Here is a 26,841-nt window from a genome sequence, read left to right as displayed (position 1 = left end):
ATTTTTCTTATTGATGTGTAGGAGCTCTTTGCACATCAAGAGAGGAGCAGAGAAGCAGCCTTCTCCTGGGGCAGACCCTCAGGGCCTCCCTGAAGGGTCCTCAGGCCCAGGAAAGGGAAGAGGATTTGCAGGGGGCTCCCACTGCATCCCTACACCCTGCCCAGCTCCCGGCGGGCCAACTCTGCTCAGAGACGAAGCACCTTCTGCAGGTGGGAGCCCCTGTGAGGCTGGCATCGCAGCTGGCAAAAACCCAGAGGGCTGATTTTTTTTTACTACACTGCCCCATGGCTGGCGAGGTGCCCTGGATGGCACCCGAGAGGAGGCAGCTGGTATAGAGGGATGTCTAGGAAGAAGCGATAACTATCAGTAGCCAGCCCAGTTCAGTGAGAACCAGCTGACAAAGGGGGCAGGTCCTGAAGCCTCAGGATGGCCCTCCCGACAGAATTCCAGGGCCCTCTCTGGTGCACACCATCCCTGACCCACGTCCAGCTATGTGTGTGTGCATGTTCAGTCGCTCAGTCATGTCCAACTCTTTGCAACCCCATGGACTGCAGCCCACCAGGCTCCTCTGTCCATGGAATTTTCCAGGCAAGAATACTGGAGCAAGTTGCCAGTATTGGCACCACAACTGCTGAGCCTGTGTGCCCTAGAGCCCGTGCTCCTCAACAAGAGAAGGCACCGCAATGAGAAATTCACACACCGCGGCTAGAGAGCGGCTCCCACTTGCTGCAACTAGAGAAAAGCCTACGCAGCGACGAAGACCCAGCACAACCATAAATAAATAAATAAAATCAGTTTTTAAAAAAGAAATGGCAGGAGAGATTCTGAGGCCTGACCATGTGGGTGTGTACCAGTCACTTCCCCAGCAAGTTGCTAGGGGATTTCTTGATCCAGGGATCGAACCTGCATCTCTTGCATTGGCAGGCAGATTCTTTACCACTACACCACCAGAGAAGCCCCTTCCAGCCATGACAGTCAACAAAGAGTGACCCAGGCCTGGATAGATGTGAGCCCTGCCCCTTCACCCTCGGCCACCTGACCTTTCAGGGCCAGAAGCAACCCTATGGTTCATTCCCCTCCAGCGCTTTCCATATTTCAGCGGACAAACATCATAAAACTGATTTCCAAAGTCTATAAAGGCTATAACATTTAGGAGCCAGGAAGAATAAAGTCCTTCCTTCCCCGGGGTAATGGCTGCCAAGAGCCCTGGCAGGGCCCTTTCTGTAGCTGGGGTGGCAGGCACCGGGACCAGCCTGCAGACATCCCTACACCAGGTGGTAAATGACCACTCAGCAAGCACCTGGGAGGCTGCAAACCTCCTGCTCACTTTTACCCTGGCTGCCCGTTGCACTGGCTCCCCCCAAATCAGGGAGGGCTCACCGGCACCCTGGGCCCACCCCTCTCCCACCCGCCACTAAGCTCCCGGCAGAAAAGCCAGACCACAGATTGGAGGCCACCGTCCTGGTGCCGGCCAAGGTCACCCGGCTGCTCCGTGCCATGCTGGGGCAAGCCTCCCGGGAGGACAAACAACGCCGCCACAGAGGCGGCCACCATGACCTCCACGTGACAGAAGGGGGATGGGCTGCCCTGACCTCCCCCAAGCTCTCCAAACACCCCCATCCTGGGCTGCCCACTCAGAGATATCTAGAAATATGTGGGGTTACCACCGGCCCACTACCCCCATTCACTCACTCACTCATTCATTTAAAGGTGATGTGACCCAGTGGAAAGTACTCAGGATCCGGTTCAAGCTTCCTGGCTGGAGATTAGTCTCTAGCGTTCCAAGCTGAAAAGCCACCCACCAGGTCATTGTTATGCTGATTATCCTGGTCAGCTGGACCAGGAGGGGACCATGGTCTGGAGATGTGGAGCAGGAGGCTGGGCCAGCATGAGGGCAAAGTGCCAGGGGCAGGCCTGCCAGCCAGAGGGGAGGGGGCCTATCTGGAGACAGGGGGATAGACAAAATGACCACAAGTCCCTTCCAGGCAAGGATGAAACAGGGTCAGGAGACAGGGCATCCAGGCCCTATTTTTTTAATCCCACCCTCAGGGCAAATCCATGTGCAGCCAGCAGATCCACACATAAGGGTAAAGGAGGGACCCTCCCCCTGCCCCCGGGGCTGTGGGGACCCTCTCTCAGAAGTCACTCCTCCTCCTTCTCCAGGGTTAAAGCACATCAGGATAAGGAATTAGCCATGGGCTCTGCCTCCAGCTTCACCACCAAGAGGTGGAGAGAAGTGAGGCTCTTATCAAGGATGCCCCCCACAAAGGGGCCCCCAGAGTGCCTGTGGGAAGATGAGAGGTGGGCAGGCGGGGTGCCAGCCCCAGGGGCTCTCCAGGCTGGCTGGGGGCTGAGCGGCGGCATTTGCATGGAGAGCCTCCGTGGCTCTGGAGTGTATGCAGCTGCCTGGGTGTAATTCCTAAGGCGAGACGAATCTCCAGCCCGCTTTTCTCAGCAGGAACAAGTCTTTCCTTCAAATCGATGGTGACACATTTTTAAACTCTGATATTAAGGAGGGAAAGATTTTGCCGGCCCCCCGGGGGCAACCCTTATTGGTCACTGGCTCATCTGAGAGAAATCACAGCAGCAGACTGAGTGGGCCTGTGCGAGGCAAGAAGCCCAGAGGCCAGGCCGCTGACAAGGGAATGGAAGGCGACAAACTAGAGGGCAGAGAGGGCCCTCCGGAGGCGGGAGTGAAGCCGAGAGGGGGGCTGCGCTTAGAGACGGGGTCTGGAGCAAGGGGTGAAGCAGCTGTAGGGGAATAAAGAATAGCTGGTGAGAGTGGCAGAGGGAGAGGAGAAAGTACGAGAAAGAGACATGAAGCTGAAATATAAGTAGATTTCCAAGTTTAGAGTCACAGAACCCAAAGTCTCATTTCCCATCTTGCTATGGCTGCCAGGAAGCTCAAGGCCACTTTCCTTTTTAAAAAATGTGTTTATTATTTATTTTTGGCGGCGCTAGGTCTTCACTGCTGCCCTTGTTGTACAACTTGTTGTACAACTTTCTCTAGTTGTAGCTAGCGGGGGCTACTCTTCATTGCCGTGCATGAACTTCTCATTGCGGTGGCTTCTCTTGTTGCAAAGCACGGGCTCTAGGACACGCAGGCCTCAGTAGTTGTGGCACACGGGCTTTAGCTGCTCCGCGGCACATGGAATCGTCCCAGACCAGGGATCGAATCCGTGTTTCCTGCGGTGGCAGGTGGATTTTTAACCACTGGACCGCCAGGGAAGTTCATGGCCACTTTTCATACACAGCAGAAATAGAGTTGTCACAAAAGCCTGGTTTTGAGGTGTCTTCTGGATGGGGCCTAGGTAAATACCAGGAGCCAAACTGCCCAAGCAGGCACCAAGAGCGTAAAATACAAGGGCGGGTATGAACCGTGGCCCCTGGTTAGACCAGACACCAGCACTCCATGGGCAGAGCAGACTCGGGAATGAGGCGAGAGGCTGGCAGGTCAGAAAACATGTGTCAAGAGCATCCAGGCCAGAGGGTTCCAGGTGTGGCCAGGAGCAGAGGGCACATTTCTATTAAGGCCCAGGTCTGCATCCTCCTTGTCACTTCTTTTTATTCCTGTTTTAATGGTTCCCCGGTTTTATTATACCTGTTTTTCAGTGGAAATAGGTAGCTTAAACATTCTTAAAAAAATCAATTCCAGCTCAAATGCCTACTTGCTTGGCGGTAACAGTCACCATTTATTGAGTTCCAATGACTTGCCAGGCATTTGCATGCATCTCCATCCCCGAAACCACCTTCAGAGAAGGCGTCACTCTCCCGGGTTTACAGACAAGGAAACCGAGGCTCAGAGGGGAGGGGTATCCTGCTCAAGGTCACAAGGACTTGGAAGCGCCCGCGGCAGCCCTGGCCCCCCCGGCGTGTCCCCACTCCCACCCCCTGAACCCCAGAGCCCAGCACCCTGCTCCACGAACCAAACGGGGCTCCCATCTGCCTTGTTAGGAGGGAGAGGAGGCTGAGTCAAGGTCAAAGCCAGGGAGGCCAAGAGGTGGTCGGTGACCCACAGAGTTCCATCATCCCCCACCCCAGCCCTGCCTGCAACACTCTGGGCCCCTCCCTGCCAAACCCCAAGGCTTCAGCTGGAACCACCCCAGCTTCCCGTGACCTGTGAGCCTCACCAGCAGGTTCCCCGCCGGCTGCCAGGCTGGCCTTAGCGCCTTTGACGGAGCTGTAAAGCTCCCGTTGCAAATGTCAACTCTGGGCCATTTGCTTCGCAGATTTCAATGTTCCTGTTTCTCCTCAACAAGGCAGCTCTTGCTTCTCAAAAGGGATGTGGCGTTTGATGATGTTTAAACCTACGTGAAATACAGCCAGGCGGCAACAATAAAACAGACGCGGGCCCCTGCCGGCAGGGGGACGGCTGACTGCCGGCCTCTCTCTTCCCACATGCGCTGCAGCAGCCACCACCGAAGCTCAGCTCCTATTTTTATGGCAATTACAATGTCCGAAGAGGGGGAGGAAGCGGCGATGGGGAGGAGGAGGGTGGGTACCGCTGTACAAGGACCACTTGTTGCCTTTGGGTGTGGGGTGCGTCTGATGGGGATTCAATGAGCCGAAGCAGGTGATGCCAGCCGGCCACGTCCATCCCTTGCCGCCACCCTCTCACGGCCACCCAGGCCCACTGGGGCCACCCAGGTCCACAACCAAGTACGTGATCTCTCCCGGGGGCTGCAGCCCAAGCTCCTGGCTTCCAAGTCCTCACTGGCTTCTGACACTTCCACAGGACATAAAAAGCTGCAGTCCCTCCCCTGCCCAGTATGTAAGGCAGCAGGAGCCCCTCCTCCATGGCTGTGCCGGCTGGACAGCCTGCTTCCACCCAACAGCCCTCACCAAGATGCATGGTCAGTTCCCGTCCCTTTGTGTCCCCCCCGGGGACCCGCTGTGCAGATGTTCTCAGGCGCCACCCCCCCCCCACAGATGGGCACCAGCGTTGTGCCAGCCCTGTCCACGGATGGAGACCCGGGGTCAGTGGGCCCTGCCGCTGCCCTCCAGGGGCTCCGGTCTAGTGGGTGGTACAGTGAGATGCTTCACTCATAAGAACAGTACTCAGCATTTACTGACCCCTCCGTGGTGTGCAAGGCACTGCAGATACTCACTCACTTTTTCCTCTTAATCATCCCCTGGGGTGCACACTGGAAACTGAAGCCCAGAGGAGCGGCACGTGAAACCAGGGTTTACCCCAGTCTATCGGTATTTTGTGAGCAGCCTCCAAGGTCAGCCAGTGCTGCACCCATGGGGGCCCTCCAGCCCAGGCCAGGCCTGTCCCCACCCCCGCGAGGACAGCTGCACCCTTTCTATAAGTGATCAATCAAACTGTGGGGCGGGTGGGTGTAATTTCCCTGGTGGTCCAATGGTTGGGACTCCTTGCTTTCACTGACAGAGCAAGAGTTCGATTCCTAGTCGGGGAACTAAGATCCTACAGGTTGCTCAGTGTGGTCAGGGAAAGGGAACCAGTGATGGGGTCACTGCTGCCAGCAGGGCCTGAGGAAACACCAGCAGAAATAAACTGCAAAGTAACTACATGAGTCCCAAAGGTGAGCTTCTGAAATGCAAGACGACCCCAAGGAGGAGAGAGGAGGGGAGGGCTGGTGGCTTCAGTTCTTTCAGCTCAGGCTCCGCGGAGGCCACCAAGTGCTAACAAGACAGCTTCAGTCAACACCCCACCCCACCCCTGGGAAGGGGGACATCCCCCGGCTGGGGCTGTTCCCATGTGACGCACACACCAGTCCCAGCAGAAGCAGAGCAGAGGGTGACGGCCCTGTCCCAGAAGGGAGTGGGGCTGGCCCACCTGCCCTGCGTGTTCATGGTCCGGAAACCCCAAATCCTTCCTGACGGTCAGGAAGGGCCCTCCTCAGCCTCCGAGGGCCCAACAAGTTCTCAGCTCACCACAGGGAGCCAGGAAGGTGCTGGTGCACAGCAGGCCCGGTTCCACGGAAGCAGCCACTGCAGCGGGCACAAGGCTGGCACTTCCTGGGCTTCCGCTAACCCAGAGGTCATCAGGCTGAGTGCTCCCCACGAACGGTCTCCTTTCAAACTCACAACAATCCAGGACACCGGGTCCTGGAACACCTGTACCCCCATTTCACAGAAAGAAAATTGAGGCTCAGAAAGGTGAAGAAGCTTGCCTGAAGCCATACAGCCAGTGCACAGTGGAGCCAGGATTCGTGTCCAGGACCCCCAACTCCAACTGCAATGGCCTGAGTTGGAGACTCCAGAGTGGGGGCTATCTAGAGAGTGGGGGCTATCTAGAGAGTGGGGGCTATCTAGAGAGTGGGAGGTAACAGGCTGGGGGGCGGGGAGCTGCATCCTTTGACTCTCTTCTAGGTCATATCAGTCATCCTCATTTGTAAGGGCTGATGCTGAAACTGAAGCGCCAATAATTTGGCCACCTGATTGCAAAGAGCCGACTCATTGGAAAAGACCCTGATGCTAGGAAAGACTGAAGGCAAAAGGAGAAGGGGGCAGCAGAGGATGAGATGGTTAGATAGATCACTGACTCAATCAACATGAGTTTGAGCAAACTCTGGGAGATAGTGGAGGACAGAGGAGCCTGGCATGCTGCAGTCTATGGGGTCATAAAGAATCAGACACAACTCAGCAACTGAATAACAACATATCTTAAAGGCTAGCCCAAGTTGGGACCAGGCCAGGTCTCACCCAGGAGCCCCCAGAGTCCGGCTCTGATATGTGTGTGAGCCTGCCCTAGGGGTCTGGTGAAAGTGTTAGTTGCTCAGTCATATCTGACTCTGCGACTCCATGGACTGTAACCCACCAGGATCTTCTGTCCATGGGATTTGATAGCTTATGGTGAACAGTGTGGGATTCGTGATCTCCGAGGAAGATCTGGCTTCAGGACCAGGGACCAGCTCTTGATCACTCAAGAGCTTTTGTGTAGCAGAGTTTTATTAAAGTAAAAAAGGACACAGAAAGTTTCTGACACAGACATCAGAAGGGGGACGGAGAGTGCCCCCCTGCTAGTTTTAGCAAGCTGTTTTATGTCTGTTAGAAAGCTGTTAATCTGATAAGAGAACCACCTCAAGGCTGAGGGAGTTTCACCAGGCCGCTCTCCTGCAATATGCAATTTTGAGATAGGATGGCATGAGGTCTGTCATCCCACGGCCATGAAACAATAAAACAATTGATACGAATACTGGTTTGTGGAGCTATTATCAGCCTAAGGTTTGAGAAAAGGAAAAAAGTTAGTCTTAGGTGGAGCCATTTTGTAGAAAGGTAAATTCCAAAGCAAATACATAGTTTCATTAACATAACTTAAGAAAAACATTTCCATTAAAAAAAAACCCACAACGGTTACCTCAAGGTTTGAGAAAAGTTAAGTTCAGGTGGAACCAGGTGTCGTCCTAGCAACACAGAATTTTAAGACACTTGCAGCCTATTTCCTCCATTTGGAGACCCCTGGCCTCCCTGCCTGTTACCCTCTCAGATTCTCTAGGCAAGAATACTGGAGTGGGTTGCCATTCTCTCCTCCAGGGGACCTTCCTGACCCAGGGATGGAACCCATGTCTCCTGCACTGCAGGCAGATTCTTCACCATCTGAGCCAACCAGGGAAGCCCGGGGGTCTAGAGAAAGCAGATCATCTCGACACCCCCGCAAACAGCAGTGTCTGCAGAGCTGCCTGCTGAGACAGGGAAGGGGCCCCCAGTTCCCAGGGGGACCTCTGGCTCTCAGAGCCCCTTCACCTCCTAGGGACCCAGGGCACCCATGTGTTAAATGGCAGGTGAGCCACAGCCTCCTGGGGAGGCCCGAAGCCGCCCGGGCAGCCCTTTGCCAAGGCGCTGGCGGATCATTCCAGGAGAGCGAGCCAAGGCCTGCAGATCCAGGCCTTTTCATGCTTGGCCAACTTAATGGTCCCCATTAATTTCAAAACACACACATTCCCACAAGCTCCGGCCTCCTCAGCTCAGTGCCCGGGGTGGAGAGCACGCTGGGGACACAGGCGGGCACACAGGTGTGGGTGAGGCCAGGCGTCCTCAAGGACGAGAGGAGCCGGGAGGAAGGAACTCAGGGCCCCTCAGCAGGGGGTGGTGGGCGGCGGAGCCCTGTCTCCCGTTTCCTGTTTCCTGACCGGTTGCTCCTGGTGATGGGGAGAAAAAGATGCAGGAGAAAGGGCATGCTAGGGAGTGACCCTGAGCAGGTCACTGTCCCTCTCTGGGTTTCCCTACGACACTGCAACTGTCTTGGAGGCAGGTCAAGGTCACTGAGCCAGGAACCTCACCAGCAGCTGTCTCCCACTGTCCTCATCTACACGAGGCTTTAGTCCCTTCCTGCCTTGACTTCTACGGCCAGAGGGGCTGTGTAGGGCCTAGGCTGGGGCAGATGACGTCCCAGCAGCCCAGGGGGGAATCACTGGTTCATCCGGTCCCTCCTGCCGTCACACCAACTCTCAAGGACATACGATCACTCATTCATTCAACAAATGTTTACCGAAGCTCAGGACAAAGGATCATCCTGTCCAAGGTCCACAGCCCACTATCACGTTCCCTCTGGAAGGACGGGAACAATCTGACCATCAAAGGGAAACTTGGCAGAAGAGCTTGGGGGGAAAGGACCTGCCAGGATCCTCAAGTCCCGCCCATCGGACAGAGCTCAGCTCACTGGACCAGGCCCTGCGAGCCCTCGAGGGAGTTTCAATAATTCAGGAGGGATCCATCATTTATGAATTTACGTAACCGCTTCTCAACCTTGTGGAAACGAGCCACCCTCCTCCCGCAGTGGTGGAAATCAGGCCTTGGCCCGGTCTCTGGTGTCCTGGGCTTTCTAAGGCGGGGATGGGGGGTTGCCTACCTACAGCCCACGACTCTCTGTTTGCCTCCCAGTCCACTCAACCCCTCACCCACCCCAGACTGGACCCAAAAGGAGCTTCTGAAAAAGCAAGTTCGATGACATCCCTCTCAAACCCCAAGATCAAAAGATATGAGTTTGATTCCTGGTTCGACCTTTTACCAAGCGCTTCGGCCCATGTGTGCCTCGGTCTCCTTGTCTGTAAGTGGGGGAACATGAGTGCCGGCCTCAGAAATGAGATGATATGTGCAGTGTGGGGGCAGCCCCCTGGCCCAGGGGGAACAGGCAAAGGCACGCTGCCCCCAGCCCAGAAGTAGGGCTCGGTGGGGGGTGCTCAGGGCAGGCACTGGGCCACAGGATCACCATGAAGCCACAAGCGTTGCATCCCACCACAAGGCCTCACGGGGCCAATGAATCTGGACCCTTCTTTTTTGCACTGACCTGCCACCATGCCCCATCTCCACCCCACTTCTCTATGTCCCTGCAGGGAGAACAGATGACACCACACCCAACCTGGGGACTCAGATTTTTAAACCAGAAAAGAAAAAGGGACAAAGAGAAGGTAGTCCCAGCTGCTCTTTAAAAAGGTTGCGGGGTGGGGGGGTGGGGGGTTGCGTTTCCTGGAGGCTCTGGAGTCCGGCAAACCTCCCCTATCTGTGCCACTACTGTATAACTGTGTGGCATCAGGCAAGTGGCTTCAAGTCTCTGAACCTCAGTTTCTCATCAACACCATGGGGCTGATATAATAACACCAAGAGGCCAGGAGAGGTAGTATGGGGTGTGGATATACCAGAGGGAGAAGACCCTCAGCTCAGAACCCACTTTGGCTCATTCCTAGCCCCCAGAGTTTCCCCTGAGTCCCACCTCCTCACCCCTTCCTGCAAGTGCTCTCCCTTTCTCCCCTTATTATATCCTTGTCTGACTTCTGACTCAGATCCCCACTTCTCAGCTCGAGTGCTACCTCCTCCAGGCAGCCTTCCAGATTGCCTCCCACCCCTGCAAGTGACTCCCATCCCTCAGACACTCTGCTGTCCATTTCCATTCCATTCACATGTTTCACTCTGCATTTGGGGACTGAGACTGAGTCTTTCGTAGCCCAGGGCCTACCCCAGTGCCTGGTGCATGACAGGCCTGCCATGTCCAACTGCTGAACCAATGAATGAAAAGCTACACAGGAGTTCAAATTCCAACTTGGTCACCTGCCCACCTGGGGCACGTTATCTCGTCCTCTGAGCCTCCGTTTGATCACTGAAGATGCGGATCATCCCCTGCATTGTGGGGCTACCAAGGGGTCAGCATGGTGGGTGCGGCCCGTCTCCCCTGCGCTCCCCAGGGGCCAGGGCCCAGTGAGGTCTCCAAGGCTCACAGGTTCCTGCCTGCCCTCCATGCCCGCCATGGGGAAGTTGCTGCTGAAGGTGGGCGGCTGTGGAGGCCTGACCAGCCGGCAAGCCTCAGCAAACACATTTAAATCTGAAGTGACAGATAAAGCGATTTACGGCGACAGTTTAGCGTCAGATCACTTCCCACAAGGCAGTCGGCGTCCCTCGGCTCCCCTGCCTGCTAGTCCATCAAGGCGGTCTCTAAATCACTGGCTCGGAGTTGTAGCCCAGGGACGGCCGGGGGCCGGGCTCCTTGGGGCCCTCCAGACAGCAGCAGGAATGAAGGGAGGGCTCTGGCTGGCTTGGCGGGAGGAGGGTGATGGAAGCAGCTGGCAGATTCTCACAAATCAAAGCCCCAAGACTTAAGGAAACAGAGCACCACTTCATGCCTTATTTTAAATAAATAAGCGGCTTAAAAAACCTCCCAGAGCGGCCAGCTTGTTGCTCTGAAACATGGCTTTCCACCCGTTCCGCAGGGCCCGGGCCGGCAAGCCTGGACCCCTCAAAGGCTCCCCTGACCCCCGCACCTCCCGCCACCTCCTTGCAGAATTAATTGGTCCCTGAGGCGACGCGTGGCGCTCTGTTCAGACCTCGCTTCCACTGCTTTGTCACATTATATTCTACTTAGTTGCTCTCATGCTGACTTTCCAGTACTAATTCACGGGGGCCTTGCTACGTGCCGGGTGCTCGGCCCAGGGCCGGATGGGCCTGAGCACATGTCACCCTCAGCCCCACTCTCTGGGGTGGGGCCAACGACACTCCATTTTTCAGATGGGGAAATAGAGGTTTGGAGACGCCTGACTGGAGGCCACGCATGGCCGACGGGAAAGTTAGGATCCCCAGCGAGCTCCTGGCCTCTGTGCCCACAGCCCTGGCACACCAGCCTCAGACAGCTGGGCAGTGTCTGGGCGCAGTTTGTCCCGTCAGGTCCTCAAGGCCAGAGCCAGCAACTGGACCCCGGAAGGACCTGGAAGAGGGGTCGCCCTGTGTGCCAGGACACCTCCTGCCTGAGACTCGGCTGTCTGCCAGGACATAGGGGCCCACAAGCATGGGCTTGGTTTGCTGGGAACTTCGAGGGCATGGAAGGGACCCTCCCAAGGTCACACTGCCTTCTCTCACAGTCCTCTCCCATCTCGTGGCAAAGGGAAGACATGAACACTCCAGAAGCCGATGCACCTCCCCTCCCCGGGTTCGGGGGGTGGAACCCCCAGACCTGAGCTTTCTCCGGAGGAGATGCCAGCCTGGTTCTCCCCACATGCAGCTGGGGGACGTGGCCCAAGCTGGAGAGGCAGGCGCCACCCTGGAGAATGTGGGCTGCAGGAGCTCTCTGGCTTATCTGGTCAGCATGGCAGACCAATTTAATTAAGATGGATGCCGTGTGCCCCCGTGGACAGGAGCCATGGCCAGCGCAGATGGCCAGAGCCCCAGACTCTCTCCAGGCTCTGCCCGAGCAAGTGGCCTCGGCCGGCAGCCACTGGGGCAAGTCCCAGGAGGGCCTGGGGGCCTGCGCTGCACTAGGCGGGGTTGAGGGGGTTTGTCCCCATCCCCTGGGACCTCATGCCCTGCCACCCGCCAGGCACACACCCTCCTACTCAGCCCCAGCCCCCTCCATCTACCACATAACATACAACAGTGTGACACACACAACAAACCACACACGCGCCTCCGCTATCACAGACGCACACACAGCACAAACACCCCAGTCACACATCATCCGCCAACAGAGGGGCGTGAACACCAGTCCTGGACTTCAGATGCCAGGGGAACATTTGGGAAGCAGTCTGACTCTCCAAAGTCCTGAGAGAGGCCGTGGGTGGAGCCCCTCTGTGGGGAAGGGAGGAGTGAAGAGGGAAGGCAGGGAGGACACCCAGGGTCCCCCCAGGGAAGGGCTGGAGACCGCCCCCTCCCCCCGGGGGCCACAGCTCTTCAGGATGGAGGGGGCTCCGCGGGTGCTGACCCCTTTCTCTCACAGGCCCTTTCCACCCCCCCTGCAGGCCTCCCCCACCACGGTCCCCGCAGCTGGAGCAAGGCCCAGGCAGGATGGCATCTTCCCCACCCTTCCCCATCTGGCCTCGGGGACAAAGAGAGACGCCCCCGAGCCCACCCCCGCAGAAAATCCAGAAGCTCCACAGCGGACCTCAAGCCCCCAGCCCTGTCCGACCCAGACAGCTCCCCATAGGCCACCGATTCCAGCGGGGCCAACACTGCCCTTGACTTCAAAAATAAAAATTTAAAAATTCCCACCCCGAGATAATTGCTAGGCTCCTTTTGCTCATTGTGGCGGCTCGGCAGTCGGCACTGAGAAGCAATTATTCACGGCTAATGAGTATAATCAAGTCAAATAGAATTTAATGGACACGTATTCTCTTCCTGCTTGAAACTTTACATATGAATTAAGCACATATGGGTTTCACGAGGCACAGACCAGATTTATGCAGCCCCGAAAAGCCCCGTGTTGCCGCGACTTTTATTCCGCTAATAAACAGGCTGATTTACGGGCTCTGGGGGGCGCGGGAACCGCGATCTCTGCTGCCCCCTGGTGGGCGGCGGCCGCAGGCTGCGCCAAGGCTCAGGGAGGATGCTGGAGGGTCCCCAAACCACCAAGGACCCCTGAGATCCCATCAGAGCCAAGGCCACTCAAACACCCGCCAGGAAGACCCGGAGGGAGGGTCTGCAGGGGACGCCGGCTCTGCATGGGAGCTCTGCTGCGTGAGCATCACAGTTCATGAGGATCAGCTCCTAACGGGGTTCCCACCACCCCCATCATGCAAGCCAGGCCGGTCCACGGAGAAGGCGAGTCTCCAGACAGGTGTGGCAAACACTGTCGGCCCCCAGTCCTAGAGAATCAAACGAAGCCAGCGCCAAAGTGCTTTCCGGAGAGCGCGAGAGGCCGACAGAGCCGCTGCCCTCGGAGTCTGGCCAGGCACGGGGCTCAGGAAAGAGCCATTAATCATTCCTACAACCTCTAGCAGACTCCAGAGCCCCCAGCCCGCTCTATCTGCCTCCCACCAACACCCTGCCTTGGTCCCCACACCCTCCCTCCCGCCGCCAACCATCCACCTGGCTGCAAAGGAGCTGATAAGACGTCCCACTTTTCCCTCTGGCTGCTTTGCAGCTCAGAAAGAAAGACATGATGTTGGCCAAAAAGTTCACTCGGGTTTTTCCGTAAGATGTTATGGAAAAACTCAAAGTTTTTGGCCAACCTATCTGAGCAAACTCCAGGAGGCAGTGAAGGATAGGGAAGCCTGGCGTGCTGCAGTCCATGGGGTCGCAGAGAGTCAGACACGACATAGTGATGGAACCAGAACATCAGCGGGGCACCTCGCACACCCTTGCCAGTGACTGCAGGGCCAGGGGCAGTAGGAAGGGCAGCCTCACAGGCCTGTGGCACTGTCCCCTCAGCCAGGGCCCCGCGGCTTGGTCCTTCCACCCCAGGCCAGCCCTCCAGGGTCCAGGCAGCAAAAAAGACCCTTCTCCTCTGGGCCAGTATGGCTTGTCTTGTCTTGGCCCTGAGTCCCCCGGATGGAGACCTCCCTGCCATCCACCATCCAAGTGGCCCGAGAGAAACACCAAGAGCAACGCCACCGCCTCTGCTCTGAGTCAGAACTCCTGCCTTCCCGTGACTGGTCGCCTGTGCGCTGAGACAGGCAATATGGGGGTAAGACACCCCTGTGGCCACACAGGTCTGCGAACGTCAGCGAGGAGACACAGCAACGCCACTGCCGGAAGGACAGCCCGGCCACTGACACGCAGGCGCCGAGGGGCCGAGCTCCCCCTCTCCCCGGGCCTCTCCAGCCCTGTCACTTAGCCAGCGCAGCATGGACACCACCAAGACCCAGGGTCACTCGGCCACTCCACACCCCGGCCAGCTCTGGGGCCCGCCAGTGGCTGCAAGCCCAAGGGTGAGACAGAGGAGATTCAGGACACTCCTGGGGTGCCCGAGACTGCACAGCTGGGTGTGGGGGCTCATACAGCGGAGGTTCCCTATGAGTCGAAGTCCAAGACAAGAGGGTCCGCCCAGGTCTGCAAACCTTTCTCTAACAAGGAGGCTCCTTCCTGTGCCGCCTGGTACCCACAGTGGGGGGGAGGGGGGGTACAGCCCCCACTTGCCCTTGTCCCATGAATCATCTGAGCACCCACTGGAATTGACCGCCCCCTGACACCCCACTCCCACCCCACTCCTGACCTCAGCCAGACAAACACCACCTGGAAGGATTATAACCACCTTTCTCCCGCTCCCGAGTGGGAGAGAAACAGCAGACTCCTCAACGCATCACCATAAATGGCCAAGCCAACAAGAGCCGCTGCAGGAAACCAAGCAGGGGTGCAGGGGCCTCTGCCCCCCACCCCTCCCCCAATACACTCCCCAACATGCTCCCTCGCCTGCCCCCCCGTTCAGAGCGGGGCTGGGTGGGCAGCAGGCGGAGGAAGGAAAGCAGTGCTCGGGGCCATCTGCAGCCCCCGAGGGCGGACAACCCCCTCTGGCCTCCGCCTTCCTGGCAGGGCTGCCCGGCGCGATTCCAGCCCAGCTCTCTCCCTTCCTGGCCGCTAATAGGTCTCAGAGCTTCGAGGCAGCTCAGCCAAGGCGTCCCTGACACGGCGGGTCAGGCTTTCCACGGGGAGAGGCGTCCAGGCGGCCGACTCTCTGGGTTCTGCGGCGCCAGTGGGCCACCCTCAACCGGCCACCAGAGCCTCACTGGAGCCAGGTGGCGTCCGCGTGGGCCTGGCACAGGGACGAGGCGGCCGCCCAGGTCTCGGACTCAGGCCCGGCCCGAAGGCCCCACTCACCGGCGTTGACGATGGCGTCCACCTCCAGCTTGGTGATGTCACCTCGGAACAGGGAGATCTTCTCGTTGAGCTGCTTGTCCTTCTTATACTTGGGTTCCTCCACCTTCACGGTCACCCCTGGAACAAGCAAAGGCCGAGGGGTGCTCACAGGGAGGCCCCCACGGTGGAGCGAGCCACCAGGGATCCCTGATCAGGCAAGCGCCCACCCTCCAGAGGCAGGGTGCCTCGTGGGGACCGATGACCCGATTGAGGACAGCCCACACTGACCAAGCACCTGCTGTGTGCAGCACACACTCGTCTCCCTGGATCTTCACAGCAATGCCACATACAGGTACGGCAGCCATGCCATCCACCCCCGTTTCACACACTGGGTCACCCAGACCTGAGGCTTCCCAGGTGGCTCAGTGGTACTGAATCTGCCTGCCAACGCAGGAGAGGAGGGTTCCATCCCTGGGTCGGGAAGATCCCCCAGAGAAGGAAACGGCAAACTACTCCAGTATTCTTGCCTGGGCAGCCTCATGGACAGAGGAGCCATGGACTGGTGGGCTACAGTCCATGGTGTCGCAAAAGAGTCGGACACGACTTCGCGACTAAATAACAGACAGCTGAGACGTGGGAGCATGGCAGGACTTGGCCCAGGTTCCCGGTCACCAGGTCTGCAGCACGCAGGGCCAAGGTCCTCATGAGGACGCTGCCCTGCAGGCCGCAACGCCAAGCCGGGCAAATCCCGGCTCTGGCAGCCATGGCACCGTGTGTCTAAGGCTCAGCTTCCCAATGACGTAACGGGGATCAAAACCAAACCATGGACCTCCCTGGGGTTCCGGCGGCTAAGACGCCGCACACCCAGTGCAGGGGGCCTGGGTTCGATCCCTAATCAGGGAACTAGATCTCGAATGCTGCAACTAAGATTTTGCACTAAAGCTGAAACTAAAGATCCCCCAGGCCGCAAAGAAGACCTGGTGCAGCCAAACAGATAAATACTCTTTTAAGAAAGAAAGAAATCATTTTCAACAAACTACCAAACCTGCCTCAAGCTGTGTTAATAATGAAAAGAGGTGACACTTCAAAGTGCCCTGTGCAGAGCAAGCACTCATAAATGCCGCCACCCTTCTTCTCTTTGGCCTTGTCTGGACGATACTCCCCAGACAAGGGTCTGAAGGGACCACACCACACCCAGCCAGCTGGGTCCCCAGCGCAGGGCCTACCTTTCGCTGTCTCCTTCCAGGTTGGGATCTTCTTCAGCCTGACAAAGTCCCGGCAGAAGTAATGTTCCTCCCGTTGCTTGTCACTCAGGCCCTTCAGAAATGCTGCAGCGGGATGGGGCGGGAGAGTCAGGCGGGTGGGGAGGGGAGCAGTCCAGGGGGCCTCCCCACCGCCCACAGGTCTCCTGTCCCCCGTCCAGGGAAGGCTCGCCTCGTCCAAGGATGCAAAGCAGTCCCGCGCATTCATCCTTCCGCAAACTCCCGGGGAGGGCATGCGGGAGGCGGGTCCCCTGGAAGATCTTGCCCTGCCCCCTTTGTTAGGAAGGGAAATTGAGGCCCTTGGAGATGGAAGGTGTCTCTCAGGGGTTCAGAATTAAACTCTGCCAATTGCCAGCTGCTGCCACACCTCTGAGCCCCTAGTATCCTCATGTATAGAATGGGGATTAAGACAGCCCTTGCAGAGTGATTTCAAGCTTACTCATACATGCCAAGGCCAGGCAGGTTGGTGGCATTGAGTCAGTTACATCATCAATCAGTTACATCATCATTGCTGTTATGTGTAGGCAGCGGGACACAGGGAACCAGGACAACCGTCCTCCTCACAGGCCGGCAGACCAAGCAGGTGTGGAGCCTGTTTGTGGCATGCCCCCTGCATTGCCAGAGGGCTCACCACCGACAGATACCCGGCTGGGGTCTCCCCCAGCTTGAACCAAGGGCGTGGCTGGAATCGTCCCCATTTTACAGGTGAGGAAATGGGCCCAGGGAGGTTAGGAGGCCACCTGTGGTCAGACAGCTAGTGACTTGAAGCTGGGCCCTCCTCATCCGCTCACAGACTCTGGGTCCGCCCAGGCTGGTTCCCCTGCTGGGCCTGGCCTTCCCTTTGGGCGGCACCAGGCCGGGGAGCCGTGGTCCAGGCTTGCGGCTCGTGGGCTCCCCCTGCCGGCCTAAGGCCACCAGGGCAGCCGGGCTCAGTCCAACCTGCTCCCCTCCACCACTCCATCCAGGCTCTGCCTCTCCCTGGCAGTTTGAACACAGATCAGTCAGCTAACAGGCATTTACTGAGCTCCCACCACGCACCAAGGCTTCCAAGGTGGTGCTAGGGATAAAGAACCCAATGCAGGAGACAAAAGAGGCGTGGGTTTGATCCCTGGGTTTGAAAGATCCCCTGGAGAAGGAAATGGCAACCCACTCCAGTATTCCTGTCTGGAGAATCCCATGGACAGAGGAGCCTTGTGGGCTACAGACCACAGGGTCACAAAGAGCCGGGCCCAACTGAAGCAGCTTAGCACGCACACACGAACCACACACCAAGCCTGGGAGGCAAGGTGAGGTCTGGGGCCTGACCGAGCAGAGGGCAGGCTGGATCAGCCTCCTGGAAGAGGTGCCCCCAGTGTCTCCGGTCTGCCCCGGGAGCTGCAAATCACTGGAGAAAACTCCCACCAACCGAGCAGACGCTCCCTCTAAATTCTCCATCTCCCCCAGGTGGCCACGGCAGCTGCTGCTTTGGAAGTGGGTCCCCCCTCCCCCTCTCCCTCTCCAAGCCTCCTCCACTTGTCCTCCCAGCTATGGGGTGCCGCCTCCTCACACACACACACACACCTGCCCACATCTCGTTCTCCCTCTCTCGGGTCACTGGGCACAAAGGTCCATCCTCCTAGCTGACGCTGCCCAGCTCACCTCCCAAGGACTCCTCCTGCGCTCCCCCTCCACCAGGCTGTCCTCAAACACCGTCTCCTGTACCCGCTCTATGAAAACAGAACCCTCCCTCGACACTGCATGCCACGCACTGTAGCTGCGGCCTCGTTTCTCTGCCCCTCTCCTCCACTGCCTACGTTCTGTCTCCACGTCCTCCTCCCCCCCAACCCCACCTCTCTGTCAAGGCCAAGGTCAGAGGCACCACGCCGGCCGCTTGAACTCATTCGGTGGCCCTTCCCGGCCTCCCCTGTGTGCTCAGCACCCCGACCCTTTCTTCCCTCTCTGGACCCCGCCTCCTGGCCCCAGGCGGCTCCCTGGCCCTCCACAGCCTCCTTGCGGCCTCCCTTCTTCCTTAATCCACACCCTCTCCTTGGGTTTTATTTTCTTTTAAAGATTCTTTTTTTTCTTATGTAGACCATTTTAAAGTCTTCGCTGAGTCTGTTACAATATCATTTCTGGCATTTTTGAAAAATGTTTTGGCTTTCTGGCCCTAGGGCATGTGAGATCTTAGTTCAAGGATGGAACCCACACACACCCGTCTACACTGGAAGGCCAAGTCCCAACCACTAGACCACCAGGGAAGTCTCTCTCCCACGGTCTTCACGGCAGTTCCATGCATTCCAAATCCCAGGGTGCATCTCCAGCTTCTCATCTCTTCTGAGCATCTGCCCCCCAAGTCCTGCAGCCTGCCCTCATCCCCAAATTCTCTGCATGCAGAACTGAACCTCAGACCCCTCCGTCCTTCCTACCTTCTCAGTGGATGGCCCCAGACTTTGCTGGGGCCCCCAACCAGGGATCTTTCCTTTCTCCTCCTTCCCCCTTCCACCCATCTGCTGACTGTCAGATTTATTCCCACAACGCCACGGAAACCAGGCCTTCTGCTCATCCCCTCCAGGGCCAAGCCTCCATCATTAACTGCTCCCTAGTGCCCTCTGGAAGCCCCCACTCCCAGCTGACTCCCGGCGCCCACCCTGACACAGCAGCCCAGAGATCTCAGGAACAGAAGTCAGAAGCCGTCTCTCGGTGCAAAGCTCAGCTCAAACTCCAGGTCCTTACCCGTGCTTGAGAGCCTGCCTCTTCCCCCAACCTCCTCCTGTGCTACCCTCCCGACCGCACTTCAGCGCTGAGCCTTCCAGTGCCCCCAGCAGCCAAGCTGTGGCCTGCCTCAGGGCCTTTGTGCCTGCCGTGCCTCCCGCCTGGTCTTCCTTTACTGCCCCCTCCTCCTGGCCCTGCCCCTCCCCAGAACAGTTGCCTGCCCTACCATCTGTGTTCTGCTTGACCCTGGCCGTATGCGGACTTGTCGTATTTATGCTGGATTCCCAGCACCAGCATGTAAGGCAAGTGTGAGGGTCCCTGGGGTGAATCAGTGAACCAAGGATCTGAGACCTGAAGGCTGAGGGCAAGTTTGCTAAGAGGACAGGGTCTTCTGGGAGGAGGGGAGCAGCATGTTCAAAAGCCTTGAGATAGGAGAGAGCCTTTGCGTGGGGAAATGGAGCGAGATCTAGAACAGCTGGACTGGAGAGCAAAAGCTGGGCCGTGGTTGCCTCCCCAGCTTGTCCCAGGCCCACGCTGGCCCAGGGCCCGGCCATGCAGGGGCTTCCACTCTGCTCTTGCTCCTTGGTCCCCCAGGTTTGGGCTCATGCCCCCCGACTGTCGTGTCCATGGGCAAGGTGCTCACCCTCTCAGCCTCAGTTTTCTCATCTCTAGAATAGGGGCATGGAAGGCCCTCCCCAGCACCCAAGCTTGCTGTGAGCGAGAAGGTGGCTGTGAAAACGCAGAGGAAGCCATACACACATCAGACACACTCACTTCTTCCTGGGAGTGAGATCTGCTGCTGCTGCTCAGTCGCCAAGTCCTGTCTGACTCCTTGCGACCCCGTGGACTGTAGCCCGCCAGGCTCCTCTGTCCATGGACTTCTCCAGGCAAGAATGCTGGAGTGGGTTGCCATTCCCTTCTTCAGGGGACCTTCCTGACCCAGGGATCGAAGCCAAGTCTCCTGCACTGCAGGCAGATTCTTTACCACCTGAGCCACCAGGAAAGCCCTTTTAAGTTACTTGGGTCCCATATTTGTCATCTTGCACAACTGTGACCAAAGACCCCCTCGGAGGTCTCAGGGTACCAGTACTCACAGCCGGCTGGACTGTGGCCAATGAAAGCCCATGCTGTGACACCGGAGGGGCTGGTCCAAGGCGACCCCACAGGACTCCCACAGCGAAGTTCCTCCGGCTGGGGCAGCCTCAGGCACCCAGAGATGGCTCATGTCCCCTAGCAGACACCATCTGGCAGAGACCACCACCTTGCTTTACAAAAGCAGCTGAGCGATCGACCCTGGTCACAGGCAAGCAGAAGGATCCCAGGGCAGGACCCGGCCCAGGGCTCTGTCCTGCACTGTCCTGCCCACTACCCGGGGCCTGCTCTGAGTGACCCCCAGCCCCCACAGCACCCCCCCTCTCCAGCAAAGACCAAAACACGGCTCTGCTTCCCAGAGACGGCCAAAGAAGACCACCAGAGCTGCCTGCATGGCTACCAGTGGTCTAGGTACCAGCCCTGGGGACACATGTCAGCCTGCCCTCCCGGCCTGTGGTCCCCAAGTGCACACCTCCCGGGGCCCGTGTGCGGGGTGCCACGTCCTCATTCATCTCCAGAGGAAAGTGGTGACCCGGAGGAGTTACAGGCGGTGCTAGTCTGGTTTATGGGAGAGAAGCCAGCTGAGGACCCGAGCACTGTCTTCAGGGCCTTGGCTTCACCTGCCAGGGGGGCTGCCCCCAGGCTCCCCCGACTCGCTCCAGGAGAAGCAGGACCCTAGGGTGGGCATGCGCCCCACGCATGTCTTTTTCTTAATATATATTTGAATGTATTGGGCTGTGCTGGGTCTTTGTTGCGGCATGTGAGATCTAGTTCCCTGCCCAAAGACCGAACCCAGGTCCCCTGCTTTGGGAGCAAGAAGTCTTACCCACTGGATCACCAGGGAAGTCCCGCCCCACGCATTTCTGACACACACTACCTCCCTCTGCCAGAAGCACAGGTGCAGACTTAAAGCACAAGTGAATTTTATTTTTCTTATAAAAGATGTACAACATACGCTTTAATTTTCTTTCTTTTTTGGAGAGGCGAGAGTATTTCACAGCTCAGTGAGACAAGTGCTGGAAAAAAGATGTTTGCAGTAAAGTTTGATGGGGAGGTCTGACCCCAGACAAAGCTTTCAGCAGCTCCCAGGCACGAAAGCTGAGCTGGAGGAAGCAGGTTGTGCCAGAGCCATAAAGTGCAGTGGGTGAACAGGAATTCAATGATGTGTTTTAAGAAGTGTCTTTATGGCACTTCCCAGCGGTGTTTGGAAAGGTTGAGGGTGGGCTGGTGAGCGCCTTCTCTTCTGGAGAAGGCCAGGTGGGCAGGGCTGATGAGGGTTGGGCTCTGGGAACCCTGCAGCAGGGGCATTAGTCACCCAGGCTCCCCGTCCCCGGAGAGCAGGTGCTCGTCAAAGCCTGTGGCACGAGCACGGGGAGACAGCACAAGGTACCCGGGAGCTTTTCCACCCTCCCAGGCCCCCCTCCACCCCCTGCATGGGGCTGTGCCACGGCTGCTTTCCCAGAAGGCAGGTGGGAGAAGCCCCGCAATTCCCAGGTGTGCCTGGAAACGTTCCCGGTTCAGCAGTCAAATCAGATAAATCATCCGTTCTGCGTGAAAGCCCACAGGGGTTGAAATCAGTCTTCGCCCTGCCCTGTGCAGACAGGCTGGAATACGTGGGCCCTATCCTGAGCCCCCAGGGAGAGGGAGCGGGTCAGGGCTCTAGACCGCGGCGGAGGCAAGTTTACATAAGCCCAGTGTCGCCAGGGCCAGAACAGAGCAGAGAGGAGACAGACCTGAGGGGTGACAAGGAAGGGGGGCTGCTGGGGACCCTTTGGCTGCTGTGTACAAAACGGTTTCTAACGTGATCCTAGCACAACTTACAAATCAGGTGCTGTTGGTCCCACTTTCCAGATGAGGAAGCTGAGGCTCAGGGAACATGGAAGCAGTGATGCTGGGGCTTGCCATGTCTGATGACACCAATGTCCATTCTCTTTTTAGCACACAGCTCCGCCCCTACTGCAGGCCAGAAGGGACCTGCTCTTCCTCTGGAGGCCAGGCCCCTCCTGTGGTGACAAAGCCCCCGGGGCCTGACCTTAAGGCCCCTCACACCCACAACACCTTACAGAAGGACTGTTTCCACACTCTTTGTGATGAAAAGGCATAACCTGGGGTGGGGGTAATGAGGCAACCTAGAACTGAGGGAATTAAGCTAAAGGAATTAACCTCTGGCCAGTGAAATTCGATATTGCAGAGGTCTTTCAAAGAGACTGAATGTCTCCTGGGCAGGAAGATCCAGCCTGATGGTATTTACTTAACTAGAGAGAAAACAGGTCCATACAAGTGGGCTGTCAGCCTAAAGCCAGAACAAAGAAATGCACAGAACCCAGGCAGAATGTGGCCATCTGTCCAGAGGACCCATTGGGCCATGAACTGAGGCTGTTGCACTTGAGGCCCAGAGCAGACACTCAGCACTGCATTTGGACTGAAACACTGAGCAACTGCCCAAGGAAGGTAGGTAGGTGTGCTCAGGACAGCGGGATCAGCTTCCAAATCATTCAACCATCTCCCTAGTTGAGAACACATGCTGCTGAACAAACTTAAAACTACAACTTGGCTTCTAACATTGTGGTGCTGGAGAAGACTCTTGAGAATCCTTTGGATTGCAAGGAGATCCAACCAGTCAATCCTAAAGGAAATCAAACCTGGATATTCATTGGAAGGACGGATGCTGAAGCTGAAGCTCAGCTTTGGCCACCTGATGATTAATTCCACTGAGTTCCAGAGCCAACTCACTGAAAAAGACACTGATGCTGGGAATGACTGAGGGCAGGAGGAGAAGAGGGTGGCAGAGGATGAGATAGTTAGATAGCATCGCCAACTCAATGGACATGAATTTGAACAAACCTCAGGTGACAGTGATGGACAGGGAAGCCTGACGTGCTGCAGTCCATGGGGTCGCAAAGAGTCAGACATGACTTAGCAACAACAATGGCTTTTCCACAGGGAGAGGAGGCCCTGCCCAGGCGCACATGAGTTTCCAGATCCACTGCTATTATACTTCCCACCATGAACTGCACTTCAACCCTCTGAACTATACATTAGTCTCCAGTGAGTTTGGTTACTATGTGCCAGTCTTTGAGAGAGGATCATCTCAGGCACAGACAAGCGTTTAGCCACCTATGTAGATATATCCCCAACAGAAAGGCAAGCACGTGTCCATCAAAGACACGTGCAAGGATATTCAGAGCAGCTTTATTCCCCAATGTCCCAAACTGGAAACCAAATGGCCATCAACAAGGAGACTGCACATACAAACTGTGGCACACCATGGAATATCACCCAGCAATAAGAAAGAGCGAACTGCTGGTACAGCCAACAATGTGGACGAATCACACAGACATTGAAACTGTACACACTGTGTGTATGCCTCTAGTGATACAAAGTTCAAAAGAAAACAAAATGAAGAGACAGAAGAAAGATTAGCTGTAAGGGGTACTGAGTGGAAAGAGGCTCTAAGGAACCTTCTGGGGCAATGGTAATGTTCTACCTATTGACCAGAGAAGTGGCTGCATAGCTGGATACCTACATAAAAGTACACTGATTGTAGGAATTCCCTGGCAGTCCAGTGGTGCGGGGGCTTTCCCAGTGGCTCAGCGGTAAAGAATCTGCCTGCAGTGCAGGAGCTATAGGAGATGTGGGTTTGGTTCCTGGGTCAGGAAGATCCCCTGGAGGAGGGCATGGCAACCCACTCCAGTCTTCTTGCCTGGAGCATCATCATGGACAGAGGAGCCTGGCGGGCTAAAGTCCATGGGGTTGCAAAGAGTCAGACACGACTGAGCAACTTAACACATACATACACCAGTGGTTAAGACCCGGCTCTTTCACTGCCCTGGACCCAGGTTCAATCCCTGGTCAGGGAACTAAGATCTCACAAGCCATGCAGCCAAAAAATAAAGAGTACACACACACACACACACACACACACAAAAAAAGTACACCGACTGTACACTTAAGGTCTGTACACTTGATGTACTTTGCTGTACGGTATAACTCAGCTGAACATGTACATGGAATGGAATGAACAAAGAGTGTGGGGATCTTCCAGGATCAAAGCTTCTTCGGGAGTTCCCTGGTGGCCTATTGGTTAGGATTCTGGGCTTTCACTACCATGGCCTGGGTTCAATCCCTAGTTGTGCAACTGAGATCTTGCAAGTTGAGCAGCGTGGTCAAATAAATAAATAAAAGATCAAAGCTTGGACCCTAATCAGAGGCAGAAGCCACTTGAGGCAGTCTCCCGGTGTGGTGGTTTTAAAAATATGCCCCAAATTCTTTGATCTTCTTCCCTTCCAAAGGTGGAAACTAATTTCCCTCCCCTTGAATGCGGACCGGATGAGGGCTTTAAGCCAGCAGCCACTTCACAGGAGCCAGCCACCCGGTAAGGGCCCTCTCCACCTTTCACCAAACCCCCACCAGCCTCCCGGGAAACCCTGAGCCTGGCACCCAGCTAAGCTACTCCCAGCTTCCCGACCCCTCAGGACTGAGACAGAATACACACGTTTGCTGTTTCAAGCAACTAAGTGTCCGGGTAGTCTGTTACTAAGCCGCGATATACAACTAAAACACGGATCTTTCTGTGTCACCCCCACAAACTACCACCTAACGGCGACTGGTGGGGTGGGGCTTCCACCTAGGTCTGGGGTTCCTGGGGCATGCCCACCCTCCCCACACTGCCCCTGCCTGGACTAACAGGGGAGCTCGAGCAGCCCTGCCCGTCACAGCTTCTTCAAGCACCGACCTTTACTGGGCATGGTCTCATTGCCCTAACCACAGCCCCCACTGCTTTTTCACCTGAGCTCCGTGAGGCGAGGGTCCCCGCCAGTCTCCCCAGCGCGGCAATGCTGGCTAGATAAAAATAGACCGAATGAATGGAAACCCCAGATCCTAGCAAACAGACACCACAGCAGCCTGGGAATTCCTGGCCCGTCAGCTTCAAGAGGTCTGGAAGTTTTCAGCGCCAGAAAGGAGCGGGAGGGGCGAGAGGGGCGGAGAGCGGCAGACCCAGGAACAGGTGTCTGGGCCTCCTGCCTTCCAAGCTCTCCTTCCCACCACCCTGGGATGCTGTTCTCTGACGAAGGGAAATCAGGGTTCCCTGTGGGGACAGTCCCCGTGCCAGGGAGCCACCCCTCACTCCCCACCCTGACCCTGGATGTTTGGGGGCCAGGGCTTGAAGGGGTGACGAGCACTCCTTTTGCCCCGGGAGCAAAGTCAAGTGCTTCCGGCTGGTGCTTTTAGATCCCAGAGAAGGCATTGCAACCCACGACAGGAGTAGCTCATCTTGAACTCTACCTCCAATCCCAGAGGGCACCTCCCCTAACCCTCATCCACGGCCCGCCCCAGGCCTGCCTCCCCAGCCCCATTGGCTGAACTCTCGCCACCGCAAGTTCCAGCCAATGAGCTGCCGTCCCTGCCCTTTTGAAAGGCGATCCAGCCGGGAATGGTCACAAGAGGCCAGGGAGCATGCCCTGAAGGGCAGGGGCAGCTGGACTGGCAGCCGGGGCTATTTCAGGCTCCGCAGGTCAGGTTGCCTGCCTTCCCTCCTCTGTTCTGGCCCAGAGTCCAGCCCTGGGACTCATGCCCACCAGGACTCCTGGCCCACGCCACCCCCGCCCCCGACACCCCGCCGCCCCAGCCGGAGGGAAATGGCTTGATTCCTGGGTGTGGGAAGCAGGGGTGTCACTGTTCTCACAGACACAACCTCCCCTCTCGGCCCTGCCCCGCCCCCCTCCTCCACCCTGTGTCCCCCAGGAATGAGGCAGAGACAGCTCACAAGTGTCCAGAGGCCAACGATAAGGGCTAAAGGGCACCAGACCACGTGCCCAGAGAGGCAGGCCCCGGGGGACATGGTGGGGGAGGTGTGACCGGCCTGCCCAGGGAGGCCCGTTCCTTGTGGCTATTTGATCCCACCAGGTGGGATGCCAGCCCCAAAAACCATTCCCTGCCACTCTGTCTAAAATGTCACCACTTGAGAAACCACAGTATTGCAAAGCCGGGGGAGTTGAGAGCCTACTCTGAGATCCGAAGCAAACTTCAAGTGACCTTGGGCTACTCGGCGCAGGCGCCAGGCCTCAGTTTCCCTCCTGCACAATAGATTTAGGTGCGAGGTCCTGGGTGCTCTCTGGGGGAGCCCCGCGACCCCTTTCAGTGGGGTGAGGCCACCCTCCTCACACTGCCTCCGACTGGGGCCCTGGATCTGGTCCTGGGGAAGTAGTTTCCGGGGCTGGGCACATGGGGGGCGTGGCTGTTATTGGGGGGGGGGGTCCCAAACCAGGCACATGGGACCTTAACTTCCCCAGTTCTCTGGGGTGGACGCGGCGGCTAGAGGGGTGCTGTCCAGCCGGAGAATGCCCACGGAGGGCCGCCCTCGCGCCCCCCTCCTGCTTACACTTACATTTTGCCTCCTTCCAGTCGGTGGAGGTGCTCAGGTCCACCTTCGCCGCCATGGCCAGGGGGGCCCAGGTGCGCACCCCGGCTCTCCGCCCCACCGGCGCCGCCCCCCAAGCCCCAACTCCCGCTGAGGTCCGCGCGCGCGGGTGGTGCGCGCTCAGGGACGCCGGGGGACCGCACGCACTACTGCGGGTCCTCGTGGCACCCGCCGAGGGGCCGGGCCAGGGGCGCGGGGCGCAGAGCAGCTGCCCCGCCGCGCGCAGCTGTGCCAGGAGGCGGGACACTCGGCTCTGCAGAAACATGAGCAGGCGGCGCGCGGCGGCTCCCCGCCCACTTAGACTCTATTTACCGTGCTCAGGGAGTCTCTCCCTTATTTACTTGGGGACCAGGTGGCGCGTGCCAGCCCGAGGCGACCTGCCTAGGAGCCAGCGGGCCGCGCGGCCAGAAAACCCAG

The 26,841-nt window shown here is 57.5% G+C and overlaps 1 protein-coding gene across 6 annotated transcripts in view; it reads right to left on the bottom strand.

The window, feature by feature from the left end:
- MACROD1 (mono-ADP ribosylhydrolase 1) overlaps positions 1 to 26,836 on the bottom strand; it is a 152,819-nt gene extending 125,983 nt beyond the window's left edge. For all 6 annotated transcript variants that reach the window (XM_061164860.1, XM_061164878.1, XM_061164887.1 and 3 more), the window contains exons 1-3: positions 26,392 to 26,836; positions 16,185 to 16,286; positions 14,980 to 15,096 (exon numbers count right to left, since the gene is read on the bottom strand). In XM_061164860.1, coding sequence (XP_061020843.1) covers positions 14,980 to 15,096; positions 16,185 to 16,286; positions 26,392 to 26,689 — 517 coding nt within the window. In that variant the 5' untranslated portion in view covers positions 26,690 to 26,836. The remainder of the gene's footprint in view (positions 1 to 14,979; positions 15,097 to 16,184; positions 16,287 to 26,391) is intronic.
- Between the last annotated feature and the right edge of the window lie 5 nt (positions 26,837 to 26,841).

This window comes from Dama dama, chromosome 2 (assembly GCF_033118175.1).
Source record: "Dama dama isolate Ldn47 chromosome 2, ASM3311817v1, whole genome shotgun sequence".
NCBI classification, from domain to species: Eukaryota; Metazoa; Chordata; class Mammalia; order Artiodactyla; family Cervidae; genus Dama; species Dama dama.
This window is presented reverse-complemented; position numbering and strand designations above follow the sequence as displayed.